This window comes from Microcebus murinus, chromosome 2, assembly GCF_040939455.1.
Source record: "Microcebus murinus isolate Inina chromosome 2, M.murinus_Inina_mat1.0, whole genome shotgun sequence".
NCBI classification, from domain to species: domain Eukaryota; kingdom Metazoa; phylum Chordata; class Mammalia; order Primates; family Cheirogaleidae; genus Microcebus; species Microcebus murinus.
In genome coordinates, this window is record NC_134105.1 from 99,876,554 (window position 1) to 99,898,333 (window position 21,780).

Sequence of the window (21,780 nt, forward strand, 5' to 3'; positions counted from 1 at the left end):
TAATTGCCCAACTAAAAATATGTAGAAAAAATTAGCCGGGCATTGGTGGCACATGCCTGTAGTCCCAGCTACTTGGGAGGCTTAGGCAGGAGGACTGCTTGAGCCCAGGAGTTTGAGGTTGTTGTGAGCTAGGCTGATGCTCTAGGCACTAGCTACATACTCTAGCCCGGGGAACAGAGTGAGACTCTGTCTCAAAAAAAACACAAAAGCTAATGGTGTCTGTTTGGTGGTCCAGTACTTGTATTATCTACTATAGCTTCATGAACCTGGTCAATCCATTACAGCGGATGTCTGCTGCAACCAACTGATGAAATGAGAATGCTTGCGATTAAGCAGCTGAGATTGGTCAACAGAGATAGGCCAATCTTCTTGCAAAACAATGCTGCTCAAACTACTGAGGCTGGACTTGGAAACTATCATCCACCGTATTCACCAGACCTGGCACCAATTGACTACCACTTCTTGCAGGTTTTGGACTACTTCTTGCAAGGAAAAATATTAAATTCTCCAAAAGCTGTGTAAAGTACCTTTCACAATTTCATTGCCATTCGCTTTCCAGGCTTCTTTGCTGCTGGCTTAAACAAGCTACCCTTGAGATGGCAAAACTGTGTCAATAGTTTAGGTGTGTACTTTAATTGTACTGCTTCCTGTTTGAGATATAATAAATTATTGATTTGAAATCGGACATTTCATATTTAATGACCTAACACATTTGATCTAGATTCAGTTTCTAGCTGGATTTCACACATAGACCCTCAAGAACACAGGCTTACGGCTCTGGATTTTAAGCGTTGTTATGAGCCAACATGGTACTAGAAAAAAAAACAGGTCCAGACCTGAAAAGTTTAAATTTCCCCATCCCCAACTCCTTTTAATCCAGAAGAGGACACACTGAAGGAAGGTATCCATATGTGGTTTCAAGTGCCAACTCTTACCCCTTCTCTCTCACGGACTTGGGCAAGCCCCAGCCCCCAACCCCCATCTCACAGTCAGAATGTCCAGGCTGATTTTACTCAGAATGTGTCAGGATCAGGAGGACTAGTGAGAGGGAGGGACACAGAGTGATCAGAGCCCTGTGATTTCTGATTCCTGAAATTAAAGACTCACAATGTGCTTTATGCTTGCATGTTTGGAGCTCAAGCTATGGATCCCTTTAGTTGTGGGTGTTTGTTGTTTATGAGCTGAAAAGGAATGATAAAGCCGCAATCAAGATCACACAACACAAGAAATTTTACAAAAGGAAAAAATATTTTGTTTTAAAATCTTTGCTACATATCATTATTTTTGCCACTGTAAGGCTTAGCACAGATGCCAGCAATACAGAAATGGCCAACAGGAAAACAAAACAATCAAAAATAAAACCCTGAAGGAAAAGCAGAAACAAAACCCCCAGAGCATCTTCTCCCTATCTTCCCCTTTCCCAAAAGCCCTATAATAACTGTACAATATTATAGTCCTGATCACATTTAAAAACACTTGATTATTAAAAACACAGATTCCATTGGAAACTCAACTTTTTGGTTTCGTAAATTGTGATATAAATATATATGTATACTGTGTGCACATAGAATAAAAAAATAAACTGTCTCCTTTTTCACTCTACTACCTGGCACTGGAGACAAAAGGGAGGGAAAAACCCAGTAAATGACATTCCTTCAGCCTCTCCAAGGCCAACTGTCTCCTTAGTCCCTGTGACTACATTTAACATATCTTCTCATTAATTCAGTCTTGCACTTACATACTGGCCGGAGCCAATTACAAAAAAAAAGGCTGATATACATGACTGTTACCTGAGGAACGGAAGGGGAGAGAGTAGTAACCTGTATCAGCATCTATATGGCTATAGTTAATTACCAAGTGACCCTGTTGGGATGGGCATCCAGACTTCATCCGTCACACAGAGTTATTACACTTGTACTCTAAAGCAAAACCCAATCTCAAGATTAGAGAAGGAGCAAAAAAGAAAGAACTATAGGCCCAGGAAACACCTATATCTCAGTTTCTTGCTAAAATAGATATTTTGAGGATGGGATGAAAGAGGCTACTTTGCAAAGAGGGCTTTGTATTTGGTTTACAGTCCAATAGTGAGGATTTTCACTGGACTGCTAATCCAAGAAGTTGAGTTTCCATGCAAAAATAACCTCTATAGAACACACATCATATGTGATTCTGACAGAAAAATGCAGCATTATCTTTATGGCCAAGTCTAGGGTTTCTGAAAGTGTTTATCTTGCCAGTCTATTTCAGTAATGTATGCAGATCTTCCAAATAAAGTGAGAGCACCAAAAGCAGGAGTAATCCAGCTTTTTCACCAAATATGTTCGATGAGAGACCAACCATAACAAAAGACTGTATAAATCTGCTTTACAGTTGCATGTTGGCTAGGCATGGATGTAAGCGCAGCAAAGACATTTATTTAAATATTCTTTGGCTGGGCAACACTAAGTAGAAAATGCCTAGAAGATTTAACTCCTTAGGACTCTTTGAAAAGCACACTGAAAGACAAAGATAAAATCTGGGACAAATTCTGCATAACTCCCTAATAGGGAGAAAGAAAGAAATACAAGAAACGTGCACAGAACACACGCACGCACATGCGCATACACATACACACACACACTCTCACTTACTAACATGTTTCTTTCCAGAGGAATTGCTCACAGGCAGCAGAAAGAGCCTATGCTTACTTCCTAAAGTCCCATATATACCTACCATGTTTCACAGCCCTCAAATATGAGGACATTTCTCCTCTCTTCCACTCTTTATGAATAATTTTTTCCAAAAACAAGACATAGTATTCAAGGCAAATAGTGGATATCAGATTCTTCTAACCTGCTTCTTGACCCTAGCACAAATCATCACTGTACAACTTCTGGTCAGGAGGCATAAGGAAAGGCATTCTAACTTCACCCAGCCTCAAATTTTCAAAGGGTCCTAAAAGCCTTGGGGAATTCGGTCAATTTCTTCTATAAATGTTACCTCAGAAGGCAGGAGGGCAGGAGAAAAGCCAAAAGGGAAAGGGGATACATGTTAGGGGTGAGGGAAGGGAAGGGAGAGGAACTTTTATTCTGTTTACAGAAAGATTTGCTTTTAAAAAACAAACAATGATTTTTCTCCCCCACCCCTTATCCTCACCCCAATAGTTCTATTCTGAAAAAGAGGGAAACATAGTTAAATCAGGAAATTCTTCATTGTTATAGCTGTTGCTCTGGTCTCCCAGCATGGAGAGCATCTCCTAATGAAAGAAAAAGATTAAGTTTGAGTCACATACCTTGATCCCTTCCATTTATCAAGTTTCCTCCCAACATTCCCCTGCACCACCATCCTTGACCCTAAGAGTCTCTGCTATGCTGAGCTCTCTTAGTCTTCCTTACTTCCAGCAACTTTTGATTCCTTTAGATCACAGCCTTTTTCCTAGTCCCTTCTCTGTCTTCCTCCTATAGTTTTGTTTCCTTTTTTTAGTCCTTGATATTTTCAAAGGGAGAAAAATCTGCTTGCCACATTTCATTCAGTTGTATATAGACATATAGAAATATATGGAGTCTCTTTTTTTTTTGAGACAGAGTCTCACTTTGTTGCCCAGGCTAGAGTGAGTGCCGTGGCGTCAGCCTAGCTCACAGCAACCTCAAACTCCTGGGCTCAAGCAATCCTCCTGCCTCAGGCTCCCAAGTGGTTGCGACTACAGGCATGCGCCACCACGCCCAGCTAATTTTTTGTATATATATTAATTGGCCAATTAATTTGTTTCTATAAAGACGGGGTCTCACTCTTGCTCAGGCTGGTTTCGAACTCCTGACCTGGAGCAATCTGCCCGCCTCAGCCTACCAGAGTGCTAGGATTACAGGCGTGATCTACCGCGCCTGGCCTGGAGTCTCTTATTCTATTTATTTTCCACCCACACCTGTTTTGCCTTCTTTCATTATTTGCTTTAAACTAGCTCCTCCTTTGTCCTGCCTAAGATTATTCCATTCACTCTTGTGGTCCCCTCAGAACTTGTATAAACAGACTTTTACAGGTATAATCAATATGTTCTATTTAAATACATTTTTTTAAATCATCCAAAGCTACCTGGAAATGGGGATGTGGATCTCTTTGAATGAGCTAAAGTAACTTTCTTTGGCATCTTCCTATGGTGCTTCACATCACTGAACTTGTTCATTCAGATTAAAGGGTATGCATTACACTAAGTTCACAATCTTTTTTTTTCAAGAGATGAGTTCACACAATCTTTTTTTTTTTCAAGAGATGAGCCCAGGCTGACCTCAAACTCCTGGGCTCAAGTGATCCTCTGCCTCAATCTCCTGAGTAGCTGGAATATTAGGCATGCACCACTATGCCTGGCTTCCACAATCTTTGCAATTACTGACACTTACTCCTACATTAATCCCTGTCTTCTCATATACACCCCTAACCAAACTCAATTCAGGTATGCTTCCTTCTCCATTTCTCCTCCTTGACCCTTTCTCTCCCAATTTCTGATTTACTTTTTTTTTTTTTCCTGGGGACCTATAGCTGGTTGTAAATAGTTTTCTGATTTTCTGAAATCTTTTCACCCTCTCACCTGGAAGACCTCAGGCTGACCAGGTTGCTGTGCTGATGGCTGTTGAACATGCTGCTCACTAGAACTTGAACGATGATGAGCCTGCTGGCCTTGCCACTGAGGCCAAACACCGACACCCTCTGCTGTCCGTGTCTGGAATTGTCCTGTAGTCTGTCCAGTCTCAGGAGCTAGAAACACAGCCAGGAAGAATAAACAACTCTAATCTCCACTGGAGAGGAGAAACTGGCACATAACTACATATAAGCCATTAATTTTACCTAGGATAACTTCTGTCCTTCTCTCTGCCAATCAATGCCTCCTCTATTTTTTTTTTTTTGAGACAGAGTCTCGCTTTGTTGCCCAGGCTAGAGTGAGTGCCGTGGCGTCAGCCTAGCTCACAGCAACCTCAAACTCCTGGGCTCAAGCAATCCTACTGCCTCAGCCTTCTGAGCAGCTGGGACTACAGGCATGTGCCACCATGCCCGGCTAATTTTTTCTATATATATTAGTTGGCCAATTAATTTCTTTCTACTTATAGTAGAGACAGGGTCTTGCTCTTGCTCAGGCTGGTTTCGAACTCCTGACCTCGAGCAATCCGCCCACCTCGGCCTCCCAGAGTGCTAGGATTACAGGCGTGAGCCACCTCGCCCAGCCAATGCCTCTTATATTTCAAAACCTATCCCCAAATTAATTTTTCTTCTCTAGGCAGCCTTTCCAAAGAGTCCTTTGCTCATTTAGATTAAATCTACATACTATTAATTTTATAACAATTTACATGCTTGTTGTATGTGCTAAAATTGTTTTTCATGTGGGTAAGTTTTAAATTCCAAATAGATGGTCACCTTGCATTTCCCTACAATTAGGTCAGTGCATCAAGGACACAAGCAAACAATTTTAACTACCTAATCCTTTCTATTAGTGGTACAAATTTTCCTATTACCTTCCTTCTGGTCTGAACTTACCAAAGCTGGATCCACGATTGGTGAGACTAGGGTAGGCAGCAGCACCAGGTGATGCGGTGGGAGGTCCAGGGAGGGACATGGGGCTGAAGGAGGATGGAGTCTGAAAGTTGCCCACACCAAATTGGGCAGTACGAGTCTTGGCTGTAGCCTGGGTAGTCACCTGCTAAAGAGACAACGGGATAGAGAACAAATGGAACATTAACATTATTGTACAAACCATGCCTATGAGAGTCAACACTGTTAGTCACTTCATCCCTCTGAACCGAGCTCATCTCTTATTTTCTACTGTGTATTTCTTCTGATTAAATCCCAATCTCTCTTAACACTACTTTTTAGACAGCTAAAAGAGCAAAAATCAAAGAACTATGGGGTTAAAAAAAAGTTGTATTAAATGAAAGCATTTTATGAACTGTAAAGTTATATAAAACTAGAGGCATTAATAATAGTAGAGTATTAGATGTAAAGAAAAAACTCTTTGCACCATTATTCAGTCTGTTCTGCATTCATTTGTTCCTAATGATGTCTTTTTTATAAAAACTAAACATGTTTTCTCACCATAACAGTAATGTACTGTGGAATATTTGGAAAGCGAAAGAAAATAAAAAGAATAATTCATATTCCATCAGCAGAGACCCATGGTTAACATATTTGTATAATTTCTTCCAGTTTTCATTTTCCTATGCATTTTATAGACAATTAAGGTCATACTACATATAACATTCTGGAGTCTGCTTTTGGTTTTAACTTTTTTATTTAAAATATTACTTATATAAATATATAGTAATTATTAGATATTTGCTTTAGACAACATATTTATTATTATATTACATATGAATATGTATATTATACAACAATTTTCAATTTTTTTGTAAACAGACATCACTGTATAATTAATTTTCTCCTTTGTTCCTATATTAGATAGTCCTAAATAAATAGGAACTCTCTTAGGATTTACTCCAAATCTGAAAATTAAACCTGCTCAAAATGTTTTGTGTGAGCAATTCTGATTTAAGATGAATATGTGGAAACCATGGAGGGTAGAGTATAGGGGTTAGGAAGAAAGTATTTTAAAATAAACAATAATTTTACATATGGAAAAAAAGTCCAACCAACTAAACAACAATGCACAGATGAGAAGTGTTACCTGGGCAGAGAAGCCTGGGCGGGTACTAGGGGTCCAAGTTGAGGCTGATCCCTGGGTGGGGTTGGAGTGGCGGGAAATCTGGGCCAACATCTGTCCAGCAGAAGCTGATGGTTGGACAATGGTTACAGGAGGGGCCAAACCACTATTCCTGGGTTTGAACAAATAGTGAGGTAAATGATTAAAAAGATGGATTTACCACAGAAGCTAGGAATCAAAGGACAATCTAGTGCTATCCCTAGATTCCCTTGGCTTCCTTGGGGTTAAGGAAAATTTGATAATATAAATAGGAAAAGACAAGAAAGACAGTCACGCACTGACCAGGACATACAGAGATGGAGCCTAGAACATGGCAATAGGACAGGTGCAAAGATATAGGAGGAAAAAAAGCAGCTTGTTTGCCTCACCCTAGGCCCTACAAGCTCCACTGTTTTATCTGAAATAACCAGAGAAAGCAAGGAAAGAATAAAATTTGGATTCGGTAACTGAATCTCTTAGGGCCTTGTAAAGCGGCACACACATTTGGGGCTCACCTGAAATTCTCTGCCGGCCGGGGGGTAGGAGGGAATGTGTTGCCCTGGGAGAATAGCTGTTGGGTGGCAGGGACAGTGCTGGAGGAGATGCCTTTACTCTGATCTGTGGACCAAAAGGAGTGGGGGGAGGGCCAGTCAAGGGGCTGTAGATTATTAGTTCAGCAAGTTCCTATTTACTCATGAGGTATTATGATTAAGTGGAAATACAATGGAAGATTACTGATTAGGCAGTGGCAGGCCCATCAGTAAGTGATCTAAATGAGAATTTAAAAGGGGAATGAGTAAGAAACATACCCGCATTGATGTTGGAATAGATTTCTGAAAATCTTGGATCTCTATCCTGGGCAAATAGACCATCTGACTTCTCAAGGGGCTTGCTGTGCTCTGGTCCTGTGGCTGTCACAGGCTGAACAGAAACCTGTGGAATACAATGATAAAAATAACCGTTAAAAGTTTAACATGACAATTCAATAACCCTGAAATTCATATAAAATATACATACACTCACGCTGACTGGCACTGAAGGACATTTGTTTATTTTTTTATTTTATTTTATTTATTTTATTTTATTTTATTTTTTAATTTAATTTAATTTTATTTTATTTTTTGAGACAGAGTCTCACTCTGTTGCCCAGGCTAGAGTAATGTGGTGTCAGCCTAGCTCACAGCAATCTCAAACTCCTGGGCTCAAGTGATCCTCCTGCCTCAGCCTCCCGAGTAGCTGGGACTACAGATATGTACCACAACACCCGGCTAATTTTTTCTGTATATGTTTTCAGTTGGCCAATTAATTTCTTTCTATACTTAGTAGAGACGGGGTCTCGCTCTTGCTCAGACTGGTTTCGAACTCCTGACCTTGAATGATCCACCCGCCTCAGCCTCCCAGAGTGCTAGGATTACAGGCCTGAACCACCATGCCCGGCCAAAGGACATTTGTACAAAAAATGCTAACTATTCTCTTCAAAGAAGAAGACACACACTCACCTGGGAATGATTGTAACTGGCCAGTCCATCTCTTCCTGGTACCATGTCCAATTCTGTTTGCTGTTGTTGCTGCCTACAAGTCAAAGGCCAGTGAGAAGAGAAATAGGAAAAAAGAAGATTTTTAAAAAGAATGTGGAGAAAGGACCTTAAAAAAAATAAGCAAAAACCAAACAAAAGATAAGCAGGGTTACAAATAGCCACCCCTGGGCTACTGACTACTATTGACTTCCACTCAAATAGTGGAAGATGATTTTTCCACCATTTCATACCTGGATGCCAGCTGCCCTGAGCCCATCTCCAGGGGTAAACTGGCTGTAGGACCTAGCTGTGGCCTCTGGATTGTGTTGGATAGTGTAGGCCGTGGTTCCTGGCTAGAGTTCCTAGGAAAACAGAGTAGACAAAATAGAGAAAGGGGAAAAAAAAAAAAAAAAGAATCTGACTCTGTACATAAAGCTCTATAGATTCATCTATAAGTGTAACAATCAATAATAAATCCCCCTTTAAAGTCCAATCCTATAAGTAATCTATGACCTCAGTTTCAGCAAATAATTCATACTATGGACAGCATGGTACAAACAGAAACTACGTCCCATGGCACAAAGTTTCATCCTGTTTAGGTTCTAAGTCCTAGATATTCAATAGCTGGTTGTCATGGATGTCTATATATCCACACAGTGTATTTTTTAAAAGCACAGGTAAGAAATGGAAAATACACACCCTGAAACATTAACAAAGACCATTAAGAGTGTGAGAATTTTTTACTTTCTCTCTGTACTTTTCAATACTTTCCAGATTTTCTATAAAGAATATTTATTTAAAAAGAAAATATTAAAAGCTAATTAAAATTAATTGCAGTGGGGGAAAATTATATGTAGCAGTAGAGAAAGTCATTATTTCAAGCAACTTTAGTTATTAAAAGGACTCAAAAATTTTTTAAACAAAATGGAAGCACAAACTATTTGTTGTGTAATATAAAGATGCAAAAAGAAAAAGATAAAAACAAAAAGCTATAATGACCATGATCATATACTTAAGTCTTAAATTCATAAAAATTTCTAACTCAATCCATTGTGTTATACTTAGTTAGCAAAGAATTAAACTTTATGAGTTCTAAAGATCGAATTGGACAATACTATTGTCACCAGGTATTATGCACACTTGCTAAGTATTCATAATCTGATCTTCAAGAGCTGGGTTAAAGGCCAATTCTACAGAAGTAGATTAAATGGCAAAGAAGTAACCTGACAATTGACAACCATTAGATAATTATAATAAAAAGGAGACAATAGCAAAAGTTGACAAAGATGTGGAGAAACTAGAACCCTCATAAATTGCTAGTGGGAATTTAAAATGATGGGGCTCTGCTGGATGCAGTAGCGTATGCCTGTAATCTCAGGAACTCAGGAGGTTGAGGCAGGAGGATCACTTGAGCCCAGGAGTTCAAGGATGCAGTGAGCTATGATTTCACCACTGCCCTTTTGCCTGGGCGACAAAGTGAGAGTGAGACCTCATCTCTAAAAAAAAATAAAAATAAAAATGATGAGGCTGGGCACAGTGGCTCACGCTTGTAATCCTAGCACTCTGGGAGGCCGAGGCGGGCAGATTGCTTGAGGTCAGGAGTTCAAAACCAGCCTGAGCAAGAGACCCCGTCTCTACTATAAATAGAAAGAAATTAATTGGCCAACTAATATATATATAGAAAAAATTAGCCAGGCATGGTGGTGCATGCCTACAGTCCCAGCTACTCGGGAGGCTGAGGCAGCAGGATTGCTTGAGCCCAGGAGTTTGAGGTTGCTGTGAGCCAGGCTGACGCCGTGGCACTCACTCCAGCCTGGGCAACAAAGCAAGACTCTGTCTCAAAAACAAAAAAAATGATGGGACAGCTTTGGAAAATAGTTTGGTAGTTTCTCAAAAGGTTAACAGAGTTATCATGTGACCTAGTAATTCTACTCCTGAGTATATACCCAAGAGAATAAAAATATATATCCACACACAAACTAGTATACAAATGTTCATGGCAGCAATCTTGACAGCCCAAAAGTGGAAACAACCCAATGTCATCAAATGATGAACTGAAAGAAAAAATATGATATATCTATATAATGGAATGTTATCTGGCAATAAAAAGAAATGAATTGGTCAGGTGCAGTGGCGCAAGCCTGTAATCCTAGCCCTCTGGGAGGCTGAGGTGAGAGGATAGCTGGAGGTCAAGAAGTTTGAGACCAACCAGAGCAAGAGCGAGACCTCTTCTCTACTAAAAATAGAAAAAATTAGCAGGCATGGCAGCACACGTCTGTAGTCCCAGCTACTTGGAAGGCTGAGGATTGCTTGAGCTCAGGTATTTGAGGTTGTAGTGAGCCATGATGACACCACTGCACTCTAGCCAGGGCAACAGCAAGACTGTCTCCAAAAAAACAAACACAAAAATAAAGTACTGGTACATGCTACAATATGGATGACCCTTAAAAACATCATATAGGCCGGGCGCTGTGGCTCACGCCTGTAATCCTAGCTCTTGGGAGGCCGAGGCGGGCGGATTGCTCAAGGTCAGGAGTTCGAAACCAGCCTGAGCAAGAGGGAGACCCCGTCTCTACTATAAATAGAAAGAAATTAATTGGCCAACTGATATATATATAAAAAAAAAATTAGCCGGGCATGGTGGCGCATGCCTGTAGTCCCAGCTACCCGGGAGGCTGAGGCAGAAGGATCACTCGAGCCCAGGAGTTTGAGGTTGCTGTGAGCTAGGCTGACGCCACGGCACTCACTCTAGCCTGGGCAACAAAGCGAGACTCTGTCTCAAAAAAAAAAAAAAAAAAAAAAAAAAAAAAAAAAAAAACATCATATAAAGTGAAAGAGGCCAGTCACAAAGGAACCATAAACTCTGTCATTCCATTTATATGAAATGTTTAGAATAGGCAAATTTATAGAGACAGGAGATTAGTGGTTATATAGGGCTCAGGAGGGAGGAGGGAGAATGGGGAATGACTGTTAATGGGTACAGGATTTCTTTTGGGGGGATGAAAGTGTTCTTAAATTAGATTGTAGTAATAGTTGCATGACTGTGTGATACACTAAAAAACACTGTACACTTTAAAATGAGTGAACTGTATGATACATGAAATGTATCTCAATAAAACTTTTGAAAAAAGAAGCTGAGAAAGAAAGCTCAAATAGAAAAGATTCACAGAGAGGAATAGAAACTAATGAAAGAGTAGGATAAAGCTATGCTCTAAAGCAAACTATGGTCCATGGACCAAATTCGGCCTACTGCCTGTTTTTGTAAATAAAGGTTTATTGGAACACAGGCATGTTATTTCATTTGTCTATGACTGTTTTCATGCGACAACAGAGTTGAATAGTTGCAATAAAGACCATACGGCCCACAAAACCTAAAATACTTACTACCTATCCCTTTACAGAAAGAGTTTGCTGACCCCTGCTCTAGAGTAAAATCCTGCCAGGCTACAGCAATAAACTGGCATATAAAACAAAAGCCTTTCTAGAAAGGGTTGATACATAAAATTGAAACATAAACCCTTCCCTCTCAGGACCTAGTCTCTGAACTATTGTTTGTTAAAATTTTACTCTACCTTGATCAACTAACTCAAATCCTGTAAGTTGGAAAATGAGGAACTTCAAACTAATGGTGTTTAATATTGGAAAAGTGGAGAAGGAGATAGCTTGATAAACCTAAGCAGACATAGCTCATGAGAAATCCCAACACTGGAAAAGACCTCTGTGATATTATGAAACATAGCTGACCCTTGAACAATGTGGGGGTTGGGGAATCGAACGCCAGTTTTACAGTAAAAAATCCAAGTATAACTTTTGACTCCCTCAAAACTTAATTATTAATAACCGACTGTTTACTAGAATCCTTATTGATAATATAAACAGTTAATAAATATTTTGTATCTAACATGGAGTATATGCTGTATTCGTGCAATAAACTAAGCTAGAGAAGAGAATATGTTATTAAGAAAATCATAAGTCTAAGATGACTGTTGTAGAAGGAAAAAAATCATAAGGAAGAGATAATATATTTATTATACTATACTGTATTTATTGATATCATCTGTTTATGAGATGAGTGGTGTGTCTGGAATGGCAAGCAACTGCACCTGCAGTCCTCAATCTATGGTATACATCAAACAACTTTTCTTATAATAACATTACTTTTCTCTCCTTCTTGGAAACGATTTCAGCATTGCTAGCGGCACTTAGTATGGTACTGCACTAAACACAATGAAAAATACACAAGAACCTCGAGAGATCAGTTTTTACCGCTATATATAATACAATTTACTAGAGAGAAAAACCGCTCACACAGAGATGAGTGGTGTCACACAGAATCTTAAATGGATACTTGCAACAGCTGAGCATGCTGCAATAGCAATAGGATGTGGCTATAAAATTATTATAGCAGTACAATATGTACTACAGTTAATTTTATGCAGTGATGATTTAATACTGTATCTTTACTTTTTTAAAGAGATGGGGTCTCACTCTGTCACCCAAGCTGGAATGCAGTGGCATGACAATAGCTCACTGCCAGCCTCCAACTTCCAAGCTCAAGTGATCCTCCTGCCTCATCCTCCCAAACAGCCAGGACTGCTAGTAGGGGGTCTTGCTATGTTGCTAAGGCTAGTTTCAAACTTCTGGCTTCAAGCAATCCTGCACAGCCTCCCAAAGTGCTAGCATTACAGGTGTGAGCTGCCTTATCAAGTCTGGCATCTTTACTTTTGTTTACATTTCTGTAGACTAAGAATGGTGCCATGTTTTATCTGTGTTTGGGTAACTTTTGATAAATTTAAACTTTTTATAATAGATTTATGTATATTTTATGGTAGTAAATAAAGTGGGCTATCATTTACATATATTTTATGCATTCATGATGTACCTAACTTTTTCTTAATTTTTTTATTTTTTCCTCTGCAAGTTGTTTCCAATTGTCACAAATATTGAAAAAACTTTTCAATATATTTATTGAAAAGAATCCACATATAAGTGGACCTGCACAGTTCAAACTCAAGCTGCTCAAGGGTCAACTATAGGTCGGGTGCAGTGGCTCACGCCTGAAATCCTAGCACTTTGGGAGGCCGAGGTGGGAGGATTGCTTGAGCTCAGGAGTTTGAGATCAGCCTGAGCAAGAGCAAGACCCTGTCTCTACTATAAATAGAAAGAAATTAGCCAAACAACTAAAAATAGAAAAAATTAGCCAGGCACGGTGACACGTGGCTATAGTCCCAGCTACTCAGGAGGCTGAGGCAGGAGGATCGCTTGAGCCAGGAGTTTGAGGTTGCTGTGAGCTAGGCTGACACCTAGGCACTCTAGCCCAGGCAAGAGAGTAAAACTGTCTCAAAAAAAAAGGTCAACTATACAAATTTGTTTTCATCCAGTTTCCTGATTCCTAAAATTCTTGGAATCTTCAAAGTGATAAGTATCTTCGTATGCTAATGAGTTGATTCTGGGCTGGCAGCCCCTAGGTAGCTTCAGGATGGGAGCAGTCATGGGAAGACCACCAAAAGATTAGATGGTTGGGACTTAATTTAGCCCTAGTCCCCAACCTTGGGGAGGTGAGAGAGCTGATGGTTAAGCCAATCACCAATGCCCAATGATTTAATCAATCATGCCTATGTAATGAAACTTCCATAAAAATCCAAAGGGACTGGGTTTGAGGAGTTTCTGGATAGATAAACACGGGGAGATTCCTAGAGGGTAGCACACCAGGAAAGGGCATGGAAGCTCTGGGCTCCTTCCCCTATACCATGCCCTATCTATTTCTTCTGTTATTCATCAGTGTCCTTTGTAATATCCTGTATAATAAACTGATAAATGTAAGTAAGTGTTTCTCTGAGTTCTGTGAGACACTCAAGCAAATTAATCGAACCCAAGGAGAAGATAGTAGGAATCCCAATTTATAGCGGGTCGGTTGAGCACAGGCAAAACAACCTGGGGCTTGCAACTGGCATCAGAAATGGGGGCAGTCTTATGAGACTGAGCTGAGCCCTCAACCTGAGAGACCCGATGCTATCTCCAGGTAGACAGTGAATTGAATTGAATTGAAGGACACCCACCTGGTGTCCGCTGCAGAAATGAATGCTTACTTGGTGTAAGTAAAAACCCACACAAATCTGGTGTCAGAAGTATTTTGTGCTGTGAGAGCAGAGGAAAAACAGTTTGCTTTTTCTACTCAGCCTGTATGGTACATACTTCACATTGGTGTTGGTACAGATGATGTACTCAATTTCATCTGAGTAAGGGTTCTGGAAAGTAAAGGAACTAGTTCTCATCCAGAGCCATTCTCGATTCTTGGACCGGAACCGGAACATGACAGACAGCACCTGGCCTTTTAATTTTACCACCTGAAAAAGTTATCATGCCATCAGTGGAACATACTGAATATTTTCTTTAGAAATTTAAATTAACAATTTCCAATTTCTACAACACTGAGACTCTCGTGTTCTTGAAGCACCAGTCTTTTTCAATGTTAAAACAACATGAGGGAGTAAAAACTAAGTGACTAAATAAGGAGGAGATACATTTACCATGTTTCTTCTCAGAATCTCAAGCTAACTGACCACTCTAGTCAAAGTCAAACAGGAATAACAATTATTTCCTGGAGGGAAAAGACTGTTTCTCCACTTCCCTTGGAAAGTCCATTAAAGATATGCTGAGCTAGCTTTACAAGTCTATACCAGATATTTGGTAAGTCTAATGACATTGAATATAGCTTACATATTGCTCTTCAGTCCTAGCTTTTCCCCCTAAACCTGAGAATTTCTGGCACCCACAGAGGTTTCCATAAATAAAACTAAGTCAGCTTTAGTCATTTTAGGTTATTTTCATTTCTAGGTTATTTTCATTTCTAATCTCATAGAATGGAAAATAATCTTTTAACTCTCCCTTCCAAACAATTAAAAAAACATAATACCAGCTAACATTTATTTTGTAACTACCATGTGTCAATCACGGGGCTATGTGCTTAATGTGCATTATCTCATTTAATCTTCCAAACAAACCTCTGAATTTAAGTATTATTACTATATCCATTATATCCACAAGGATACTACTTAGACTTAAAGAGGTTAATTAACTTGTATGATATAAAGTAAGAGCTATTATCTAGGGCCAAGTCTATTAAATTCACCAGATATTTACAGGAACTAGGGCCTGAAAATTATAATTAATAGCCAGCTTAAACTAAGAGTTAACTCTCACTTAGCTATAAAAGAACTGTGTGAAATAAATTTTCCTACTACAATCCACAGATCAGTAACATATACAATATCTTTAAACACTTTAAAGACAACTCTTTGGATACAGATAGCTAGATACAAGATAGTTAAGTAGCCAAAGCCGAACAGAAGTACCTTGGACATTATCCACAGTTTCAAAGTATTAAATCTTTTCTATTTCTTAAAAATATACGCTAAGTACTAAGGAACATAAAACTGTAGTGCCTGCTATGGTGCTTAGTTAATAAATAGTCAATAAGTATTTATTCAAATCCAAACCAGGAGAAAAGTTACCTGTTGGAAGCTATCTCTTAGAAGTTGTTGGTCTTCAGGATGACAGAATTCTACGATATTCTTTCCTAATAGTTCCTAGAAGACAGAAAGAAAAAATATATATATATACATGTATATATGTATATATATATATATATTTTTTTTTTTTTTTTTTTTTTTTGAGACAGAGTCTCACTTTGTTGCCCAGGCTAGAGTGAGTGCCATGGCATCAGGCTAGCTCACAGCAACATCAAACTCCTGGGCTCAAGCAATCCTACTGCCTCAGCCTCCCAAGTAGCTGGGACTACAGGCATGCGCCACCATGCCCGGCTAATTTTGTATATATTTTTAGTTGGTCAATTAATTTCTTTCTATTTTTTTTAGTAGAGACGGGGTCTTGCTCAGGCTGGTTTCGAACTACTGACCTTGAGCGATCCGCCCACCTTGGCCTCCTAGAGTGCTAGGATTACAGGTGTGAGCCACCATGCCCGGCCAGTAAAATATATACTTTTATGGTCATCTAACTTTCCAGGTCAACTAGCTGGGAACTTGGATTTTATTTTTCTTCCATCTTTATCCCAAGACTGTAGATAAGTGGGAGGAATAAAAAAGATACGAAATAAAAGAATAAAGCCACAATGTAAATGATGAAAGAAAGAAAAAAAAATGAAGTAAAAAACTAAAAAAAGAAAGTAAAAAACAACAACAACAAAACAAAACAAAGAAATAAAAGATGGAATCTGCTAAAAGAAGATGAAATCTGCTAAACAAACGGCTTCTTGAATATTTTTTTTAGAATATACATTTATTTTAATAAGTATTACAAATTTTAGATATAATGTATATTCATAATTCACCCATTCTAAGTATACGAGTTGTTGATTATTACTAAATTTATACGACTGTACAACCTTATCACAATCCAGCTTTTGGAACATGTTCATTACACCAAGAAGTTCCCTTGTGCTCATATGCATTTAATCCCTGCTCTCACCCTCCGGCCAACGACTGGTCTGCTTTTTGCCTCTTCAGTTTCACCATTTCTAGAAATTTCATATAAATGGAATCATACACTATATAGTATTTTGGGTCTGGCTTCTTTCACTTAGCATAATATTTTTGAAGTTCATCTCTACTGCTGCATGTATTAGTGGTTTATTCCTTTTATTGCTCAGGAGTATTCTAACATGGATATACCACAGTTTATGTATTCATTCACAAAATGATAATGGACATTTAAACAGTTTCCAGTTTTTGGCTATTACCAATAATACAGCTATGAACACTTACGTACAAACCTTTGTGTGAACATACGTTTTCATTTCTAGTGGGTAGATACCCAGGAGTGGAATTGCTAAGTTGTAGGATGAAAGTATATATTTACCTATTTTTTTTTTTGAGACAGAGTCTCGCTTTGTTGCCCAGGCTAGAGTGAGTGCCGTGGCATTAGCCTAGCTCACAGCAACCTCAATAACCTGGGCTCAAGCAATCCTCCTGCCTCAGCCTCCCGAGAAGCTGGGACTACAGGCATGTGCCACCATGCTCGGCTAATTTTTTCCATATATATATTAGTTGACCAATTAATTTCTTTCTATTTTTATAGTAGAGACGGGGTCTCCCTCTTGCTCAGGCTGGTTTCGAACTCCTGAACTCGAGCAATCCGCCCGCCTGGGCCTCCCAGAGTGCTAGGATTATAGGCATGAGCCACTGCACCCAGCCTATATTTACCTTTTTATGAAACTGTCAAAATGTTTTTGCAAAGTAGCAATACCATCTTACATGTCTACCAACAATGTATGAGGGTTCCAGCTTCTCCACATTCCACCAACACTTTTTGATTATAACCACTGTAATGAGTATATAGTGGTAACTAATTGAGGTTTTAATTTGCACTTTCTTAATGATAAAAAGATGTTGAGCATATTTTCATGTGTCACTCTCATTTCTTCTTTAGTAAAATGTCGAATTTTGTTCCTCCTTTTTATTGGCTGTTTATCTTAATGAGTTGTTTATATATTCCTGATGCAAATTCTTTTTCAGACATATGATTTGTAAATATTCTCTCTCAGTTTGTGTCTGGTCTTTTCACTTTCTTAATAATATCCTTTTAAGAGGACAAATTTTGGCCGGGCGTGGTGGCTCACGCCTGTAATCCTAGCACTCTGGGAGGCCGAGGCGGGCGGACTGCTCGAGGTCAGGAGTTTGAAACCAGCTTGAGCAAGAGCAAGACCCCATCTCTACTATAAATAGTAAGAAATTAATTGGCCAACTAATATATATAGAAAAAATTAGCCAGGAATGGTGGCATATGCCTATAGTCCCAGCTACTCTGGAGGCTGAGGCAGAAGGATTGCTTGCCCAGGAGTTTGAGATTGCTATGAGCTAGGCTGACGCCACGGCACTCACTTTAGCCTGGGCAACAAAGCGAGACTCTGTCTCAAAAAAAGAGGACAAATTTTAATTTTCAACTGAATCCCAATTTATCCATTTTTTCTTTTATGATTCATGCTTTTAGCATAATATAAAATATCTTTGCCTAACTCAGGATCACAAACATTATCTCCTAAAAGTTTATTTATAACTTTAGCTCTTAAATATTTAGGCCTTTAAGTTGATTTTTGTTATGGTGTGAGGTAAGCTCTAAGTTCTGTTCTTTTCTTTCTTTCTTTTTTTTGCATATGGATATTCAATTGTTCCATCACCATTTGTTAGACTTCTTTTCCCCACTGCATTGCTCTTGTCACTTTTGCTTAAACTCAGCTGACAAATGTTAAGAATAGGTTCTGTTCTGGCCTACTGATCTATTTATCTATCTTCATACCAACACTCCAACACTGCACTCTTTTTCTGAACTGGGGCTATATTTTGGCTATCTTAGCCATTATCTAATTGTATAATTTCAAACAGACAAAGAAAAACAGGGCCTCTGTATCATTAATGTATAGTTCCAGCTCCTCACCTGTGGCTGGTAGCCAACAGTAGCCACACAGCGATGATCCACAAAAGTGAAGATCCCCTCAATGTTGTGTCGGGAGATAAATTCTGTTGGTTGGCAAACATTACTCATGTCTGTACAGTTGGGAGAACTAGTTACCTGAGAATGAAGAGATAAAAATGAGGTAAAATGACACCATTCTTTACAAATGTATTTTCCATCTCTTTATGATCATTCATTTGCATAGACATGAGACTCCCACTTTTAGGAATTTCTAAACTTTCACATTTCATCCAGAGAGGAAAACAATGACAATGACGATCAGAGAGGGCATAAGGTCTAGCTTTATTCCCATACAGGCTGGTCTTGAACTTCTGGTCTCAAGCAATCATCCAATCCTCCTACCTTGGCCTTCCAAAGCACTAAGATTATAGGTGGGAGCCACTGAGCCCAGCCCACACATATACTCTTTACCAAGTTAGTCAAATAAGAAAAAGGAATTCAGTGGCTCATGCCTATAATCCTAGCACTAGGGAGTCTAAGGCGGGAGGAATGTTTGATCCCAGGAATTTGAGGTTGCTGTGAGCTAGGAAGATGCCACGGGCACTCAGGCCAGAACCCTGTCTCCAAAAAAAAAATTCAACCCAAAACCACCTACTTTCATCTGGGTAGGCTGTGCTCATTATTCAGATGGATAAATCATTGTCCAAGTAGTCAAGAAACCTATCTACACTTATGAAAATAATCAAAATAGGCCAGGCGCGGTGCTCACGCCTGTAATCCTAGCACTCTGGGAGGCCAAGGTGGGTGGATTGCTCAAGATCAGGAGTTTGAAACCAGCCTGAGCAAGAGCGAGACCCTGTCTCTACTATAAATAGAAAGAAATCAATTGACCAACTAATATATATAGAAAAAATTAGCCGGGCATGGTGGCGCATGCCTGTAGTCCCAGCTACTCGGGAGGCTGAGGCAGAAGGATTGCTTGAGCCCAGGAATTTAAGGCTGCTGTGAGCTAGGCTGACGCCACAGCACTCACTATAGCCTGGGCAACAAAGCGAGACTCTGTCTCAAAAAAAAAATAAAAAAAAGAAAAAGAAAAGAATCAAAATAATTCCATTTCTCTATCGTTCATCATGTAACAATAAAATGAAAAGGTTGCTATGAATGCTACATTCCTTCACATTTTTATTATTATTTTTTTTTATTTTTTTATTTTTTGAGACAGAGTCTCACTTTGTTGCCCAGGCTAAAGTGAGTGTCATGGCGTCAACCTAGCTCACAGCAACCTCAAACTCCTGCGCTCAAGCAATCGTTCTGCCTCAGCCCCCCGAGTAGCTGGGACGACAGGCATGTACCACCATGCCTGGCTAATTTTTTCTATATATGTTAGTTGGCCAATTAATTTCTTTCTTTTTTTTTTGAGACAGGGTCTCACTTTGTTGCCCAGGCTAGAGTGAGTGCCATGGCGTCAGCCTAGCTCACAGCAACCTCACACTTGTGGGCTCAAGCGATCCTGCTGCCTCAGCCTCCCGAGTAGCTGGGACTACAGGCATGTGCCACCATGCCCGGCTAATTTTTTCTATATATATATATTAGTTGGCCAATTAATTTTTTTCTATTTATAGTAGAGACGGGGTCTCACTCTTGCTCAGGCTGGTTTCGAACTCCTGACCTCGAGCAATCCGCCCGCCTCGGCCTCCCAGAGTGCTAGGATTACAGGCGTGAGCCACCGCACCCGGCCTAATTTCTTTCTATTTATAGTAGAGAGGGGGTCTCACTCTTGCTCAGGCTGGTTTTGAACTCCTGACCTCGAGCAATCCATCCGCCTGGGCCTCTCAGAGTGCTAGGATTACAGGTGTAAGCCACTGTGCCCGGCCCACATTTTTAGAGTTTTATGGAATTCTTTATTTGTATTCAGAAAGGAAAATTAACATAAATGACTCCTGAAGATTTCTTCTAATTGAAAAAGGTTATAGATAGGTGGGGAAAATTCACACTTGCCTGCAATCTGCCAATGGCAACTAGGCAAAACTTGCTCCCCTGGCCAGCCTCTGGGTCATCATCTGGGAGGGAAACACCTTCAGGAAGGTCAAGTTAAAAGGTTTAACAGGGTTCTCAAACTCAAATGCCTTCAAAAGTCAGACAAATAATGATTCAAAATACATTTAGGTATGAAAAGGTAAAATATAAGGCAAAAAAGAATGATAAATAATGCTAAGAATAAAGATAAACAATTACAAAGAGTCATTGTTTTAAGTATTTTTATATAGCTATATAAATTCACTTATTTTATTCATATTAATTATAACAAACTGGAAAGTACAAGTCTCACCTAAAATAGTCTAAGAAACTATGGTGGCCAAACCAAACATATATAAAGGCAGCCATTTTGTGACCATATCATAGTCAGAAAACAGATGTTTTACCCACCCTGTGACTTTTAAAGTAAGCAAATAACCAAAAATGAAATTATACCAAACACCAAGAGTTATTTATGTTCCCTGGAAAGGGGAGATGCCAATATTTTACATGGAAAGGGAAGAAAACTATTTCCCCCTATTCTTTGCATAGTTATCTTCTTTTTATCCTGGAAAATAGTATTTCTTTGATAGCTACACAGAGGTATGAAAGATCACACATACCTTAAATGTACGGTTTATACAGTATATAGAGTAAAAAGTTCAAATGTCATTACTACTTCAATTAATTTTTTTTTTTGTGTCCCCTGAAAATTTGTATGTTGAAATACTTCAATTAATTTTTAAAAATTACATTAACTACCACTTACTGGGTAGCTGAACTATGCCAGGGACCGAGCTAGATGTTTTCCTTACATTAAATCTAATCTTCAAAATAACCCTATATAAGATGTACTAGCTCCAAATTATAGATGAGAAATCTGGGATTTATAAAAGGCAAACAATTTACCCTGGGTTATATCACTAATAAATAATAATGTCAGGAATCAAACCCAGGTTTTTCCATAACCCAAATTTAATCTCTTTCCAAAATATACCACCCTTGCCTCTTTTTCTCTTAGTTTCTTTCTTCCCATAACCCCCTCCCCAATTCTCAATACCTATCTCCAGCAAGGAAGTAATAAAGTTGCTAAGATTTGGAAACTCTGATAAGCCAATTTAAAAAGATGATCCCTGCATCCCAACCACCCTTCCT

General features: G+C 39.2%; 1 protein-coding gene across 7 annotated transcripts in view; it reads right to left on the reverse strand.

Moving 5' to 3' along the window:
• Positions 1-1,229: 1,229 nt before the first annotated feature.
• Positions 1,230-21,780, reverse strand: part of ARNT (aryl hydrocarbon receptor nuclear translocator) — a 66,870-nt gene continuing 46,319 nt past the window's right edge. For 4 of the 7 annotated variants that reach the window (XM_076000098.1, XM_076000096.1, XM_076000095.1 and 1 more), the window contains 12 exons: positions 20,608-20,684; positions 18,631-18,765; positions 15,693-15,767; positions 14,374-14,525; positions 8,430-8,540; positions 8,161-8,233; positions 7,471-7,594; positions 7,177-7,279; positions 6,647-6,794; positions 5,503-5,665; positions 4,562-4,728; positions 1,230-3,235 (listed from right to left, as the gene is read on the reverse strand). In XM_076000098.1, the coding sequence (XP_075856213.1) occupies positions 3,146-3,235; positions 4,562-4,728; positions 5,503-5,665; positions 6,647-6,794; positions 7,177-7,279; positions 7,471-7,594; positions 8,161-8,233; positions 8,430-8,540; positions 14,374-14,525; positions 15,693-15,767; positions 18,631-18,765; positions 20,608-20,684 (1,418 nt within the window). In that variant the 3' untranslated portion in view covers positions 1,230-3,145. Of the gene's footprint in view, positions 3,236-4,561; positions 4,729-5,502; positions 5,666-6,646; positions 6,795-7,176; positions 7,280-7,470; positions 7,595-8,160; positions 8,234-8,429; positions 8,541-14,373; positions 14,526-15,692; positions 15,768-18,630; positions 18,766-20,607; positions 20,685-21,780 lie in introns of those variants that run through there. The other 3 variants (XM_076000097.1, XM_076000094.1, XR_012918156.1) reach the window with 2 other exon arrangements.